Below are 17535 nucleotides of genomic sequence, written 5' to 3'. Positions count from 1 at the left end.
CTTTTTCACTAAAGGAATTTACCAAATTTTTTTGCCAAAATTTTGACAAAGTCAGTTGCTTTAGTTAGAGCACCAATATCTTTTGTTTCCTTACAAGTCTGAAAAAGAAAAATAAAGCATCAATAGTACACATACTTTTGAATTATTTAGATGTACAGTGCCACTGGTGACATTATACTTCAGGATACCAAATGCCATTAAAATAAATGTTTTCTAAGCATATATTAGCAGCATCTAAAGACATACCACTGTTAGGAATCAGGTGTGAATATGCAGTATCACTGCAGTTTTTTTCCATTCTGAGAAATAAACTTTAAAAAAAAGATGATAATACAAATGGATGGTGTTCTCATGCAATTGAACAATGCAGCTCATCTTTCTTCTTGCCCCTTTGTACCTGCAGACTGTCCGGCCCAGCCCTGATCATAACAACTTATTCAATTAATGGAGCAAACACCGGGAATGGTGCAGCCACTGAAGACTTTCTGCCTCTAGAGCCTTGTATGCACATTCACTGATGGGATGGCTTTCTCTGCTTTCCCTTGTACACACCTGTACTCTCACCTCTGCCCAATAAAGGCTACACGGTGAATCACCTGGTCCAGATGCAGCATGTCATATTGACTTCTCTTACAGCTGGAAGTGCTGCAAAAGAATGGACCACCTCTCTTGCTCTCATAATGGTTAAGAGGACTTTCATTTTTTTCACAATTGTTACTGCATCACCAGGTTTGATAGCTAATCCTAGGTCATCCTGGTCCGATTCATTGCTTTATTCTTCTGCTCAACTGTAACTACTCAGTTCTGTACAGCCTAGCTTTTCTGCACTTCAGCCCATGTAGGAGAGAAATTCATCTTCATCTAACAACGGACATGTACACTGAACTTACAAGAAGAAGATATCTAAATATAGACAGATACCTTGAAAGAGCATAATAAGGCCTACTCCTTTCACATTAGACATGTCTGTTATGCGCACGCACAGATCTGCATACATCTACAAAAGCTAATTTCTTTCTATACTGCATACAGTGACACATCCACAGTGCTATCACATCTTCCAGTGCAGAAAGTAGCTCTCCAAAGAAAAAAGAATTAGCCATATTCCCAACTCAGTATATTTTCTACAAATCCAAGTTTCAAAATCTTACTTCTACACTATGCCCATATGTGGTCACCATCTGCTTTACTATGATATTCTTATACAAACTCATTGCCTTTCTACTATGATCAAGGAGATTCTCCACCAGTCAGAAGGGGCACCAGCCTTATCAACTTCAATTCCAATTTTATTACAATACATATTTCTAGTACTGTAATAAAATTGGAATTTAAGTTGAGAAGGCTGGTGCCCCTTCTGACTGGTGGAGAACACGGTGGTGGTGCTGCGGTAGCTTCGTCACCTCACAGTAAGACGTTGTCCTGTTCAATTCTCAGCTAGAGCATCTTCTGTGTGGAGACATGCGTGAATGGGCGTACCTTTGTTGAAGGTTGTGCATCAGGGCTGGCAACTCGGCACATAAAAATCTACTGCCAATAATTAGCAGACCGGAGTTCCGCTGTGGCGACCCCTAACAGGGAAAAGCCGAAAGATACAACAACAACTTATTTCTGAAGCACTTAAAACGCAGATAATTTTATACAATAATATAAAGTGAGAAACACCACTCATTTACTGAGCTATTTGGAGTATGCTGAGTACAATATTACAAAGTGTATAAAATAATGAGCAAAGTAAAACATCTCAAAAGCAGTGATACATTAAAACAATACAGCAGCAATAAAATAAAAATAAAATAACCAATCAAGGTGCCTTTAGCAAATGTAGCATACCTAAAGTACTTCTCCGTAACTAGATGTTCCTGAATATTCCAATTAACTTTAATTACACCAAAAAATGTCCAAAACTAGAATTTTGAAGCACATGTATCCACAGCTGAAGGACTCATTACCACCACCCCCTTTTCTACTTGGGGTAAGGGTGTTGTGTCAAATATTCCACACACCAAAAGACAGCTAGTTCACCCAGGCTAACACTGTGCTGAAAAGCAAATAAACTGTCTGTGCAATCAAATAATAAAATTTCTGTTGAAATCCAGAATTTAATGACAAGAATGAAAATGAAGAATGATACGATCTGAAGAAGAACTATTCGAAAGCGCTTATCGTTGGACAAAGGACTTAATTTTTATTATTTTTGTTCTTATTTTATTTCATTCTTTTCATTACATTCTGGATTTTAATAGAACTTTTATTACTGGATTGCATAGACAATTGTAGGTTCATAGGTTCATAGTTCAGTACTAAGCTAACTGCCCTTGTGAGCCATTTTAAGCCTAGTCAATTATCCCTTGTGAGACTCAAACCCTGCACCTTGTGTTTGTAAGGCAAACACCTTAACCATTAAGCCACCCTCCCAACCCAGCACAGTGTTAGCCTGGGTGAACTAGCTGTCTTTTGGTGTGTGTATTATTTATTGAACAGTTCACCGCAGCAAAAGGGAATATCTCTTCATTTTTTTGTGTCAAATATTGCCCTCTCTATTCAATACCACTCCCTTGCTTTCCTTGACACTAGCTCCCTACTATTATAGGTCTTCTCACACAATACATCCACTTTTTAGGTGGACGCCCTTGTTTCCTCTTGCCTTTGGTCTGTCCCAAATCTTCACCAAATTGTCTTCTGCTTTTCTGCATGGGTGCCTAAACATCTGTTCTCTATTACTGTTTCTAGACTTGAAAGTATCTTGGCTTCTGCTCTTATGCCCTCATTTCTTTGTCTATCCCACAATGGGTACCCTTACCACCCATCTCAGGTACTTTATCTCCATCACCTCTACCTTCCTCAACTTCTCTGCCATTACTGTCCAGGTATGCGTACCACACAGTAGTACTGGTCACACCACTGTTTTGTGCACCTTACTTTTCAGCTTCTTTGGCACTGTTCCGTCATTTATTACACCAGACACACAGCGCCAATTCACTGTAGTCCCTCTAATTCTAGCTTTGACCTCCTCATCCAGACTTCACTTTTCCTCCCTCCCAGATACTTGAAGCTGTCAACCTGTTCCGCTATCTTCTCTTCAATTCACAGCTTCTTCTCAACTCTATTTGTTGCCACTGCCCTCACCCAAGACTGGACTAGACAGTTAAGAGGAGAGGGTAAACACTGCACCACACCACACTCATCACATAGTCCCTCAAAACCTACACCACCAAAACACACACAAAGGAAACACAAAACACACACCTACATTTGCAGAGGCTCCCAATAAAAGTCTGCCCAAGCAACAGGGACCTCCAAAGCAGAAATGCAAGCAACTTCCACCCACCAACACAACCCAAATGACAGATAGCCCACAAACTCAGTGTGTCATTCAACCACAGCCCATAAGGCATAACAACGTACCCAACACTCTAGGTGACTCTATAGTCGGGCACACTGATGTTCCACTCACCAGGCTAAATGAGGAGAAAGTTACGGTCAGCTGCCTGTCGGGTGCCAGGATCCACCACATAATGCATGCACTCAGGTCACTCCACAAGAACAAATATGGCTGTCATTGTCCATGTTGGTGTGAATGACCTGAGACGTACCTCCCTGGACTACATGAAAAGAGACATGAAGGAGCTGTCCAATCTTGTAGCCCAGTCAGGTAAGACCTTAGCCCTGAGTAGAATCCTGCCATCACCCAGAATGATACCACAGTACAAGGACAAAATGATTGACTTCAACAATTGGCTAAGCTACTGGTGTCATTCTAAGGGGATTCAGTATCTGTCTGCCTGGGATGACATGATCGACAGACCACGAAGTTTTGCCAGAGATGGCCTGCACATGTCACTCTTGGGATTCGGGATACTGGCTAAGGCTCTTGCCACCCCTATAGTGCCTTTTTAGGCAAGGTGCAAATGACAAACTCACCACAGTAACAGGTACAAGCAAGCAAAATCTGAGGGTACTGCTACTCAATGCTAGAAGTTTAAAACTCAAAATATACTCACTCGAGGCACTCCTTAAAAATGGAGAACATAGACATCTGTGCAGTGACAGAGACCTGGTTCAAGGCTCCAAAGAGCACCCCTGCATTACCAGGCTATAATTCATACCACACCTTTCGGCCACCTAACCTGGACCGAAACACTAAAGGCAGAGGCGTGTCCATATTCATTAAGGATAGCCACACCTCCAGGTCAACTGCTCAGCATAATGCATCCAAGATTATTCAAGAGCAACTAACTCTGGGCAAGACCGCAATCCAAATTGTAGCTTGCTATAGATCCCCCACCATGCCCCAGGATCCCCGCTCCTCATTTCTTGATACACTAGAAAACGGTAAAACCGAACACCTTAATGGACGATTTCAACTACCCCATCAATAACTGGGAAAACTACTCATGTACCTACTCTTTTGCTCAACGTTTTCTGGAATTAATAAATTCCAACACCTTGGATCAACTTATCCACACCCCCACCAGGATCAGTAACATCCTAGACTTGGTCATTATCAACATGGGCAACCGGTGTTACACATCAGAAGTCAATTCCTCGCTGGTCAGATCCGACCACAAGCAAATCATTCTAGACATACACATCCCAACCCCACCCCCCATTAGGGAAACCACCGTAAAACTTCTCCAAAGCCAACTTTACACTTCTTAAGACAGAAGTGGCAAACTTCACGACACCCATGCAGACGGACAATAGAGGTACGACTGCTGAATCCTACACAAATGCACTTTATAAGTACTTACAAGTGTGCATGGATTGTGCAATTCCTAACAGAACCAAGATGCTATCTTCCAAAAAAAGGAAGACAATCTGGTGATCGCCTGCCATAAACAAACTCTACAACAGTAGAAACTGTTGCAAAAGAGTAAAATCCCATTATTGGATGAACTCCCTGGTCAGCCTCAGAAAAAAGCTGCGATCCCTCAAAAACATCCTCCAAAGCTAGTTACGAAAACAACAAAGCATTCTATAACTATGTTAAGAATCTCAATGGCAACACTCAGATTTGCTCTGAGTTACAGCACAATGGCACTAAATATACAGAACCAGCTGATATTGCCAACATCCTGGCAGATAGGTTCAGTGCTAACTTTACCCCCCTCTCACCTCCTAAAAAGGCCCATCTCTATACCGGAAGAATGCAAAGTTCCTGTAATCACAGCTGCACAAGTAAAAACCACACTCTCAAAAGCCAAGAACACAGCATCCATGGGACCTAACAACATCCCAGCCTGCGTTCTACATGAACTGGCACCCCACCCAAGTACCATGTTCAATCATAGCCTCACCTCGGGCTTTGTGCCCACTGAATGGCGCACAACGATAGTCAATCCAGCAACAGAAAAGGGAAGCCACCACGGACCCTGGTAACTACCATCCCATTAGCCTGACGAGCCTGGTTTGGCAAGGCTATGGAACGTATCATCATGGAACTTATAAACAATGATATTGGTAATCTCCAAACTCTGGACCCCACCCAGTTCATAGGTAGGTACTAGGCTAATGGCCCTAGGGCCCATACAAGCCTAGCCAAAAAATGTACCCTGGCTTTTGCCACCCAAGAAAATTATTTTCCTGTGCCCCTGTCGAGCAGAGCCACAGAAGTGATCCCCGGGGTGAATTTCCCATCCAATCATCAAGATTTTTCTTGAAGAGTGCTAATGAGGAGCTCTGTTTGACATAGATAGGTAGTCTGTTCCAGAGTATGGGAAGTCTCTGGGACAGGAATCTATCCCTCCAGCATGTTATGTTTATTGTGGTGACAAGGTTAAGGTCCATAGAGTGTGTGGCTCGGAGGGATTGGGATTTCTTTAAGTGGAGCATGTCCAACAGCTCTGGGTTTGACATAGCTTTGTATGTTAGGCAGAGATCGCCTGAGGTAGGCGATATCACGATGGAGTAAAGCTGTAGTTTTTTGAGACGGTCTGCGGAGGACATATGTTTGAGGCCAGTAATCCTCTTTGTGAGGTATTTCTGTGGTCTTTCCAGTTGTTGTAGATGTCTTGTGAGGTACTTGCCAAAAGAGGCGTTGTACTCTATAATGGGTCTAATGAGTGATGAGTAGAGGGGAACAATGACCTCTTTTTCTGGATGAGAATCCTTTTGTGATGAGATGAGCCACGTAGAAGGATTTCTTGACCACTGTGGCGATGTGATTATCAAAGGAGAGACTACTGTCCACCTGTGTCCCAAGGTCTCATCACATTTTCGGCATTAAGTAGACTACCAGCTATGTGGTAGCTCATGGGTACAGAGTTTTTACCAAAGGGGATGACAATACACTTTTTGGCATTGAGCTTCAGGCCATGGCTTTGACACCGGGTATCTGTCTCATTGAGGCCCTTCGATTATGGCTCCTAGTTTGCAGTCATCTGCAAACTTTGTTAGCCAAAGACATTCTCTGTTGGCCTGCACTTCAGAGAAGTAGATACCAAACAGGAGAGGACCCAGGACTGTACCCTGTGGTACTCCACTTGTCACTGGTCTGATGTCGGATTTGGAATCCGCTACTTTCACAGTGTGGGTTCTGTCCGTGAGCCAGTTGGCAACCCATCTTGTGACATAGGGATTTATACCTAGTTTAGTGAGTTTATCTATAATTCCAGAGTGGGGGATGGTGTCGAAAGCCTTGGCGAGATCTAGATAAGCTGTGTGAACCATTTTACCCTGATCTATGGCTTTGGTGACTGCTTCAAAGAAGTCAATCAGGCTTAGGAGACATGATCTGCCTTTTACAAATCCAAACTGTGTAGGGTCCAGAGTTTGGAGATTACCAATGTCTTTGTTTATGAGTTCCATGATGATACGTTCCATGGCCTTGCAGACCAGGCTCGCCAGGCTAATGCGGCCGTAGTTCCCGGGGTCTGTCGTGGCTCCCCCTTTGTGGAGTGGGATAACTGTCGCGGTGCGCCATTCAGTGGGTACAAAGCCTGAGATGAGGCTATGATTGAACATGGCACTTGGGTAGGGTGCCAGTTCATGCTGTAGTTCGTGTAGAAAGCAGCCTGGGATATTGTCAGGTCCCATGGATGCTGTGTTCTTGGCTTTGGAGAGTGTTTTTTTTACCTGTGCAGCCATGATTATAGGAACTTTGCATTCTTCAGGTATAGAGATGGGCCCTCTAGGGGGTGAGAGGGGGGTAAAGTTAGCACTGAACCTATCTGTTAGGATGTTGGCAATATCAGTTGGTTCTGTATATTTAGTGCCATTGTGCTGTAACTCAGAGCAGATCTGAGTGTTGCCATTGAGATTCTTAACATAGTTATAGAATGCTTTGTGGTTCTCTATAGAATCAGTGGCGATTGTTTTCGTAACTAGCTTTGGAGGATTTTATGAGGGATCTCAGCTTCTTACTGAGGTTGACAAAAGGGCCTCCCCGAGACAGATGCCTGGTGTCAAAGCCATGGCCTGAAGCTCAATGCCAATAAGTGCATAGTCATCCCTTTTGGTAAAAACTCTGTACCCAAGAAGTAACACATAGGCAGTAGTCTGTCTACTTAACACCGACTGTGATGAGACCTTGGGACACAGGTGGACAGTAGTCTCTCCTTTGATAATCACATTGTCACATTGTCACAGTAGTCAGGAAATCCTTCTAAGTGGCACACCTCATCACAAAAGGTTTCTCATCCAGGAAAAAAAAAAAAAGAGGTTATTGTTCCCCTCTACTCGTCACTCAGACCCATTATAGAGTACAACACCCCTTTTGGTATGTACCTCACAAGACATCTACAACAACTGGAAAGGCCGGAGAAATACCTCACAAAGAGATTACTGGCCTCAAACAGATGCCCTACGCAGACAGTCTCAAAAAACTCCAGCTTTACTCCATTGCATATCGCCTACTTAGAGGCAATCTCTGCCTAACATACAAAGCTATGTCAAACCCACAGCGGGTGCACATGCTCCACTTAAAGAAATCCCAATCCCTCTGAGCTACACGCTCTACGGACCTAAACCTTGTCACCACAATAAACAGAACATGTTGGAGGGATAGATTCCTGTCCCAGAGACTTCCCATACTCTGGAACAAACTACCTATCTATATCAAACAAAGCTCCTCATTAGCACTCTTCAAGAAAAATCTTGATGATTGGATGGGAGATAGGAAATTCACCCCAGGGATCACATCTGTGGCTCTGCTCGACAGGGGCACAGGAAAATAATTCTGTTGGGTGGCAAAAGCCAGGGTACCTTTTTGGCTAGGCTTATATAGGAAAAAATAATAGGTCAGCACACACAGGCATAGGGTGCCTAAAAATAAATATATTTTATTTGAACATCAATTAGGCAAAACAGACCGGTTTCGGCCAAACGTTATTAAGCCTTCCTCAGGTGTAAAAACATAGACAACAAAGCAAAGCCTAATATACACGAAAATGATCACATGATACAACAAAAGTCCCCCCTGTTTCCCGCCTTTCCTGACCTAGAGTAGTCCAAATACAGGCTTTGCTGTATTCTGGACTTTTGGAAAGTTAAGTTCCTGTGTTGCCCATTTCCTTTCTTGGATAAAAGGAGGCTTCTTTGTTCACCAGTGGGAGTGGGGAGCTTAGAGCAGCCTATCTATCCCTAGAGGAGTGTTCCCAGCACAAGAATCTGGTAGTCTATTGGCCGTTTTGGGCCAATTTCTAGCTCTTTCAAGTCCCCCTGTATAAAACCCGCTTTGGCGCGGCTTTGCGCATAGTGCAGCGCCGCTTAATTGGGTTTAAACCATTCTCGGCTCCACAAACTCTGCTCTTCACTTTTTCCTTTAGAACTGCTCTAGTTCTCATAATAAACACCCTATTCCTACTCTAAAGCCTGGCACTTGCTCACTAAAGCAATTATATAAAAGTCAACACTAAAAAATTAAAAGCACTACACCCTCACAAACTCCCCTTGAGTACCTTGCTCCCCACTGGCCCTTTTTTTTTCAAATTTAAAGACAGTTCCCTGTACTATTCTAGCATGTCCAAAGGTCAGTTGGCAGTATCCTCTCCAGTCCAGCTGGTGAATCTGGGAATCTTGAGGCAATGTTACAACTGCCTCATGTACACAGACAACCCTCTCCTCCTCCCAATAAGTTCCAACATATGTGACAGATGCAACCATATAGCCAAAGTGGAGGCTCAGCTCTCTCAACTCAGTACTGGCGTAACCAGTCAGGAGGAGAAGGTATCCACACTCACTACAATTCCAGTCTCACATAGGCCTACCACGACAGCAAACCAAACACAAACACACAAAAACATACTCGGAGGATCTAAATAAAAGTCTGCCTAAGCAGCAGAGACCTCCAAAGCAGACACCCAAGCAACCTCTACCCCAAAACAAAACACGTGCAACACATAGTTCACAAAGCCAGTGTGCCGAACAGTCACAACCCTTATGGCTAAACAACACACCTGATAAACTTGTAATAGGGGATTCTATCATCAGGCACACTGACATCTCGCTCACCAGGCTGAACAAGGAGAAGGTCACGGTGAGCTGCCTGTAAGGCGCTAGGATCCGCCACATAACACAAGCATTCAGGTCACTCCAAGGCAAGTACAAATATGACTCAGTCATTGTCCATGCTGGTGTGAATGACCTGAGACGTACCTCCCTGGACTACATGAAAAGAGACACAGAGGAGCTCTCTGAGCATGTAGCCCAAGCCGGTATGACCCTGACCTTGAGTAGCATCTTACCCTCACCAAGAATGATGCCACAATATGAAGACAAGATGATCAATTTCAACAATTGGCTTAAGCATTGGTGTCATTCAAAGGGGATCCAATGCTAGTCAGCCTGGGATGACATGCTCGACAAGCCACGCTGCTTCGCTAGGGACAGCTTGCACCTGTCACCCCTCGGCTTTCGGATACTGGCAAAGGCTCTTGCCACCCCCATAGTGCCTTTTTAGGCAAGGCTCAAAAGACAAACTCACCTCCATAAGTATCACAAGGGATAAGAAACTAAGAGTAATGTTACTCAACACCAGAAGTCTAAACCTCAAGATGCACGCACTCGAAATTCTCCTTCGCATGGAGAACATTGATATCTGATCATCACCAACATGGGGACTCTATGCTCCAGACCAGAATTGTATCCCTCACTGGCAAGATCAGACCATAAATTAATCTCACTGGATATCCACATCCTGACCCCACCCCCTGCCCAGAAAACCACAGTGAAAAATTTCTCTAAAGCAAACTTCACACTACTCAAAACCGAGGTGGAATCCTTCAAAGCCCCCGGGCCTGTGGAAAATACGGCCCAGACCGCAGAATCCTTTATAAACGCATTCTATGAACACCTTCAAGAATGCATGGATCATGCAATCCCAAATAAAACTAAGACCCAATCCCCCAAAGACAGGCGTCCTATCTGGTGGACCCCAGCCATAAACAAACTATACAATAGAAGAAGGAAGTTACTGCACGATAGAGCAACATCCCAAAAAGGGAAGGCATCTCTGATCAGTATTAGCAAAAAACTACGGGCACTCATAAAATCATCTAAGGCCAGCTTCGACAGAAAAATTGCACAGGACACTAAAGATAATCACAAAGCTTTCTTTAGTTATGTTAGGAACCTGGGTGGGAATTCCCAGATATGCTCAGAATTAGTCCAAAATGACAAAAAATACACTGAACCCACAGACATTGCCAACATCCTGGCCGACAGTTTCAGCGCAAACTTCTCCCCCCCTCCCCACCAAAAGAGCAAATATCTATTCCAGCAGAGTGCTGCCCCCCCCTTGGCAAAAACAAAGTGCCCACAAATTACCACATAGGTGGTAATCCATTAAGTACGGAAGAAGTAATTAGGGACCTGGGGACCCAAGTTGATAGCAATCTCTCATGACAACCACGTGGCCAAAGTGGTTAGAAAAACATTCTATATAGCCCACCTAATCATGAAGGGATTCACATCTAGATCAGGGGAGGTCATTGTGCCTCTTTACTCATCCCTCATCAGGCCCATAATCGAGTACAATGCCCCTTTTGGGATGGACCTTACCAGACACCTGCAGCAACTGGAAAGACCCCAAAAGTACCTCACCAAGAGGATCAAAGGGCTCAAACAGATGCCATATGCTGCCCGATTAAAGAAACTCCAGCTTTACTCGGTTGCATACCGCCTGCTCAGAGGCGATCTGTGCCTGAAGTATAAAGCCATGTCCAACCCGGAATTAATGGACATGCTGCACCTCAGTAAATCCAAATCCCATCAAGCTACGCGCTCAAGGGACTTGAACCTCAGCAGAGAAATAAATAGGACATGCTGGAGGGACAGATTCATAACCCAGAGACTCCCTTCACTCTGCCTAACTTGGACTGGGATTTTATTCCAGAGTCCCTCACTGACTCTCTTCAAGAGGAATCTTGATGAGTGGATGGGAGATCATAGGTTTACCCCGGGTATCACTTCTGTGTCACTGTTAGACAGAGGCACAGTATACTAAACCTCGAAAAAGGGCATAGTAAAATTCATTTAAATGGGTGGCGAAAGCCAAACACACTCTGGCTAGGCTTACAAATGCCCTTGGGCAGATAGCCTAGTATGAACCTATGACATATTGAATAAGAAAGAAAAACGTGGCTTATCAAAGCTAGGGGGATTATATCCACCGGGTCTAAATGAGCATTTATAGCCAACCAATTAGGGGGCTTTTGTTGCATCAGGTGATAATTTTCATCTACATTAAGCTTGGCTTTGTTGCCTGTATTTTTTACACAGAGGAAGGCTTAATAACTTTTGGGCTGAAACCAGTCCGTTTTGCCTAATTCATGTTCAAATAACATATATTTATTTTAGGCACCCTGTGAGTGCTGGCCTATTGTTTTTTTGTGGACGTTTGGAATTTTGGGGCTGTGCACTTGCAGGAGTCTCTTATTGTTATTAGGCTTATATAGGCCCTAGGGCCAATAGCCTAGTACCTACCTATGAAACTATTGCAACTGTTGATATTGCAGTCAACTCCAGTATTCGGTATTGAAGTTCTTGCTCAGTCAGCCTGTAATGCCACATCGCCTTCATACAACAATTTTGTTGATCAACCTCCTCTGACCTGTTTGCTAATGTAATCCATCACCAGTATTAACAGCAGTGGGCTGTTGCATATCCACTCCCACTGGGAACCCTTCTCTGAAGCTGAACACTTTTCATACTGGCATCCCTGGGTTCTTGTACATAGCTTGCACTAATTCTACCACTGTAGGCTGCGTCTGGGGCAGTACAGCTTCTGTAGGGTTTACTTCATTCAGAATGCTGCTGGAAGTACTCTTTCCATCTGCCTCTGCTATGTAGATTGGTGAGGGAGGTTGTTGCTGGTATCCCCTATGAAAAGCGTCTCACGAGCTTCTTTATCTTGCAACCTGACAGTTTCTTTGTGCCCCATCTACTAACTTACTGCCCCATCTACTAACTTACTTTCCAATAGCTGGTAAAGTGCCTCTGATGCCTTGTTCTTTGCTACTGAAACTCCTTTCTTAGCTTCTTTGTTAGCCAACCAGTATTCCTCCATAGCCTGGTCTGTCTTTTCTATCTCCCACATTTTCCTGCACATCTTTCTTTTCACAAATTCCTGGACTTCTGCATTCCAACACCAGCCTCTCTCATGTACCTTATTTCTATATCTGTCTTGGCCGGATATCTGTTCTGTAGTCCTCACACATGCTGTTTTGAGGTACTGCCATTCTTCTTCATCTCCACCTATTTCCTCCTTTTCTTGAGGTGCTAGAACCCTTAGTAATTTCATTAACTGTTGTGCTCTCTCTAGTTAGCTTTCAGGTCTTCAGCCTAGTCTCTATTGACTTTACAGCCTTCTTTGACTGCAGCGGATTGTGGCAAACAGTGATTTATGCTGTGGGTTGACTTTTTCACTCGGGAGGACAGTGTCCTTTTCTTACTAGGAGGAAGTCTACCCAAGTTGCATGTTGGCCACTCTTGTATGTGATCTTGTGAGTTGAACCATGTGCTTGTTACTATCAAGCCATTTGCCAGACAGAAGTCTAGAATGACCTCTCCTTCCTTATTGCCTGTTGCCCTACCCATATGGACCAAGGCAGTCCTCATATCCTGCGCTCTGTCTGTCCAGATATGTACATTCCAGTCACCCATCATCAACACCAATTCCTGTGGTCCTGTTTTATCTAGTAGGCCCTGCAACGGCAGTCTGAATGTACTTTTTTCCTCACTATCACAACCCTGCTGTGAGGCACTAACGGAGATTATGAATACTGCTCTATCATTAGGCTGGAATCGGATTGCCATGAGTCTGTCATGAATTCTGAAGACATCCCTCTTGTCTTTTGAAGCTTCTCCCCTCACCAATTCCAGTCTGTCCTTCTCCCGAGTAGTAGATTCTGGATCCCAAGCCAAGTGGCTTTGTTGCACTACCCTTCCATCTGTACTCCTGGATACATAGGATGTCCAGCCTCCTTCTTTACTATAATGTCATTTAATTCCAAGCTGTGTCTAGTCAGTGAACCTACACCGAATGTAGCAATTCTTAGCTCATGCTTGGCAGGTTGATTGGGATAGCTCTGATCAAATAAATGCTAGGCGTAAACCAGGTAACCCAAGCTGGACAACTGAACACCCGATGGCCAGTAGGTTATTTTCCCAGGGTTAGTGAACTTTATGGAGGGCACACACTGTCCTATAGAGGCACAGGTTGGGAGGGTGGCCTAATGGTTAAGGTGTTTGCCTTACATACACCCCTCCCACAGTTAGCATGGGTCCCTGGTGTAGGTTGGGTCCTCAACCCACTTTATCAGAAAATACTCATGCCAATTTGGTGACAATAGTCAACACGACTGAATCACCTACAGCCATACTTTATGCTTAAGAGAGGCTACCCCTCCATGGTGCGCAGTCTGTAATCTGAACTCTCCTATTATGAACATACTGTGCACCACAGCAGATGCTTTATACAACTCTTCCCTCTAGAAAGACATCATGTAGAGTCTGTGCTGCTGTCCACAGCGCCATTCTTTGGTGAGTATGAGATGGAAACACTTAGCATATTGTTTAGAGGTGGAAAAAAATCCCAGAGACACAGGGAGAACATGCATTCAAACGGGTATTGGCCAGAGGTCAGGATCAAACTTTGTAACTGACAGGTGAAGACCTTAACCAGTATGCCAATTGATCTTAATCCTCAAGGGATAATAACTAGATACAAGTAAGTCAAAGTTCACCATAAGTTCCAAAGTGCTGATAAAAAAAAAAAAATCACTCCAAATTTGAGATGAGCATCTCTATAAGAAATCCCAAAATATCTTGAAACACAGAATTTAATAATTCACACAGTCTTACCTCTCTGGAACACAAACAATAGAAATGCACACAAACACTTTCTCTCGAGAGAAGATATTTCTGGAAGGCAAGACTGACAGTACAAGGCAATTCATAATCACAGCAGCAAAGTTGCGAGATCATAATGTGTCCATAAAATATAGTCAAAACCTGACAAGAAAAAACTGAACAACAAACTGCAGTAAAATGTAATATGCTGGACATGTTTAAAGAAAAAAAACACACTGGTTGGCATAAAAAAATACTCAGACAAGATCATACTTCATCATTTAACTTGGTGAAAGCCAACATCAACAAACAAAATATGGAGAAACCAAATACAAAACAAAGGAGCATAAAACTAATTTTTCATCTCTAAGCAGTCGGTTACCATTATCTACCTTCAGACATTTGCAGTCATAGCCAATATAAATGCACATCTTCTAAGGCTGGGTAACAGTGGTTGCTACATTACCAGGTGGCAACACCAAGCAAAGTATTGCAAAGGAGCACCAACACCTGCATCATGATCCCATGCATGAAGCAAATGGATAAATGTTTGTGTTCACAGGAGGTTACTAAGCTAATGGCCCTTGGGCCTTTACAAGCCTAGCTGTGTAAATAAACTCATGCACCCTAATTGACTATAGTTTGGTAGTCGTTCTTAGCAGACCGATTATATGATCGGCACTTAAATGCCCCTGTCCATGAGGGACATAGTTGCCACCCGCAGGGTGAATTACAGTCACCCATACAGTTGTCAAGGGTGTGCTTAAATAGGGTCACTGAGGCGCTCTGCTACATGTGAAGTGGGAGCCTATTCCTGAGGGGGGGCAATCTCTAGGAGATGTATTTGTCTCTCTGTGTCCTGTTAATGTCACAGGCTAGGTTGAGATCCCTGGAGTGAGTGACTCTTGTGCAGCATTTCCATTAGATCAGGGTCAGAGTCTGCTCTGTAGGCTAGCCACAGATCACCACTCAGCAGCCCTTATGATACAGAGTACGGTGATGGGGCTTTCAGTCTTTTCATGTATGACATGTTTTGGAGGCCCAGGATTCTCTTGGTTAGAAACCTGTGTTCTCTCCAGTTGCTGCAGGTGTCTGACGAGGTACATACAGAAGGAAGCATTGTACTCCATTAGTGGCCTGATAAGGGTCAAGTACAATGGAGTTATAACCTCCTTAGTCTTGGATGGGATGCCCTTATTTAGGAGATGCACAATGTAGAAGGCTTTCCTTACCACTATGGACACATGGTGATGTTAGTTTAGATTATCAACCTGGGTTCCCAATTCTTGCACCACTGGGTTTGAACTTGGAGGGGTGCTAGCTATATCATACTTAGGAGGGGCTACTACTTTGCCAGCGAGGATAATGAGGCATTTTTTTGCATTTAGTTTTAGTCCGTGACTTTGGAACCAATCATCTGCCTGCATCAGTCCCTTCTGTAATATGTTATCATCACTGGGGGACTGTGACTGCATCCAGTTTACAGTCATCTGCTAATCTGGCAAGCCATAGGTCATCTACTTTTGCCTGTTCTTTAGAGGAAACAGATTCCAAACAGTAGAGGGCCCAACACAGATCCTTGTTCTACCCCATTAGTAACTGGCCTACTGGTGGAGTTGGTCTCCCGAAGGCTATGGTTAAAGAGAGTGCCAAGTGGTTCTACTAGGTCTTGTTTTAGATTGTTTAGTACTCAGCCTAGGATGTTATCTGGTCCCACAGAGGCAGTGTTTTTGGCCTTGGAGAGTGCTTGCATGACCTGTTCTTTGGAGATATTTGGTAGAGGACTGGTGTCAGAAATGCATTGAGGTAGGACTGGTGAGGACGGGGGGGGGTGAAGTGATTCCTAAATCTGTCAGCTAGCAGGTTGGCAATTTCCCCAGGTTCAGTGTGAGTGGTACCATCCATTAAAAGTTCAGAACACAGCCTGGCATTCCCTTTTAGGTTTCGGATGTAGCTAAAGAATGCCTTATGGTCGTCTTCAGCTAGGGATGTTAATTCAGTACCATAACTAGCCATAAAAGACTTTACAAGGTATGTGATTTGCTTGTTCAAGCTATGGAGAGCATTCTACCTCTGTTGAGTAAGTTCCCTCTTGTTCTTAGACATCAGTTTCTTTCTTTTGTTATATAAAACTTATGCTTACAGTCCACCATGGTGGCTTGTTTTTTCAGGAGGTCCTGGTTTTGGTCCTCTCAGGTAAAGCCAAGTCAATAAATTTGTTTTAAGTGGCTATATAGTGCATTTGAATACTCCTCTGCATTGGAGTTATTGTCGGCTGTGTTTGCAGGGGCTTTAAAAACTTTTTATACCAAAACTTAGTAGGCTATAATCCGCGGTGGTGGTACTGCGGTAGCATTGTCGCCTCACAGTAAGACGCTGTCCGGTTCGATTCTCAGCCAGAGCGTTTTCTGTGTAGAGACATGCGTGAATGGGCATACCTTCGTTGAAGGTTGTGCGTCAGGGCTGGTAACTCGGCACGTAAAAATCAACTACCAATCATTAGAGGACAGGAGTTCCGCTGTGGCGACCCCTAACCGGGAAAAGCCGAAAGACACAAACAAACAAACTTAGTAGGCTATAATTTGCTTTGAAGTGATGTTTCAGTTTTTTTGTTCCGGGGGGGGGGGGGAAGCAGAGCGTCACCTAAAGGGACTTTTATAGAATTTTCCAACATCTACATTATTGGTAAAAGAAAAAAGTGAGTAATAGAAGTAGGTTTGAGCAACTGGAGACCAGTTCATCTATCCTGAAGAAGAATCAGTGTCTGACTACAACAAAGAGACCTGCAACCCTATGATCTCCATCAAGAGACAAACAAGCAGCAGTTCTCCAACTGCTCAAACCTACTTCTATTACTCACTTTTTCCTTTCACAATAAAGATGTTGGAAAATTCCCTTTATGTGACACTCTGCTTCACCAAAAGTTGAACCACCACCAAAAGCTGAAGAAACTGCAATGGTATCTGTAAACTGTGCACATTTTAATCTTAAAACTGCAAAATGCCCAAATACACCCATAGACCTACAAAAACAATGAAAACTGTTGCATACTTGCATGTGTAAACACACAAGAGTGAGTATGTGTGTGCGGGGTGGCAAGCACCAAAGAAGTTTGCTCAAAATTAGACTAACATTCTTAGCTGTGCAGTTTTGTTAAAAACTAACAAGTCCAGATGGAAATGGCAATTTTTCTCCATTTACATACATGTTGATATCCAGTAGTACTGTCATTTTTTGCCCTTT

The 17535-nt window shown here is 43.6% G+C and overlaps 1 protein-coding gene across 1 annotated transcript in view; it reads right to left on the bottom strand.

Annotated features, from left to right (window-relative positions):
* PNO1 (partner of NOB1 homolog) overlaps positions 1-17535 on the bottom strand; it is a gene marked incomplete in the record, with an annotated part of 355670 nt that overhangs the window by 273175 nt on the left and 64960 nt on the right. Inside the window, 1 exon segment of the mRNA XM_044055944.1 lies at positions 48-98. Coding sequence (XP_043911879.1) covers positions 48-98 — 51 coding nt within the window.

The sequence above is a fragment of the Protopterus annectens genome, chromosome 1.part2 (genome assembly GCF_019279795.1).
Source record: "Protopterus annectens isolate FY-2018-M chromosome 1.part2, PAN1.0, whole genome shotgun sequence".
NCBI lineage: Eukaryota > Metazoa > Chordata > Ceratodontiformes > Protopteridae > Protopterus > Protopterus annectens.
This window is presented reverse-complemented; position numbering and strand designations above follow the sequence as displayed.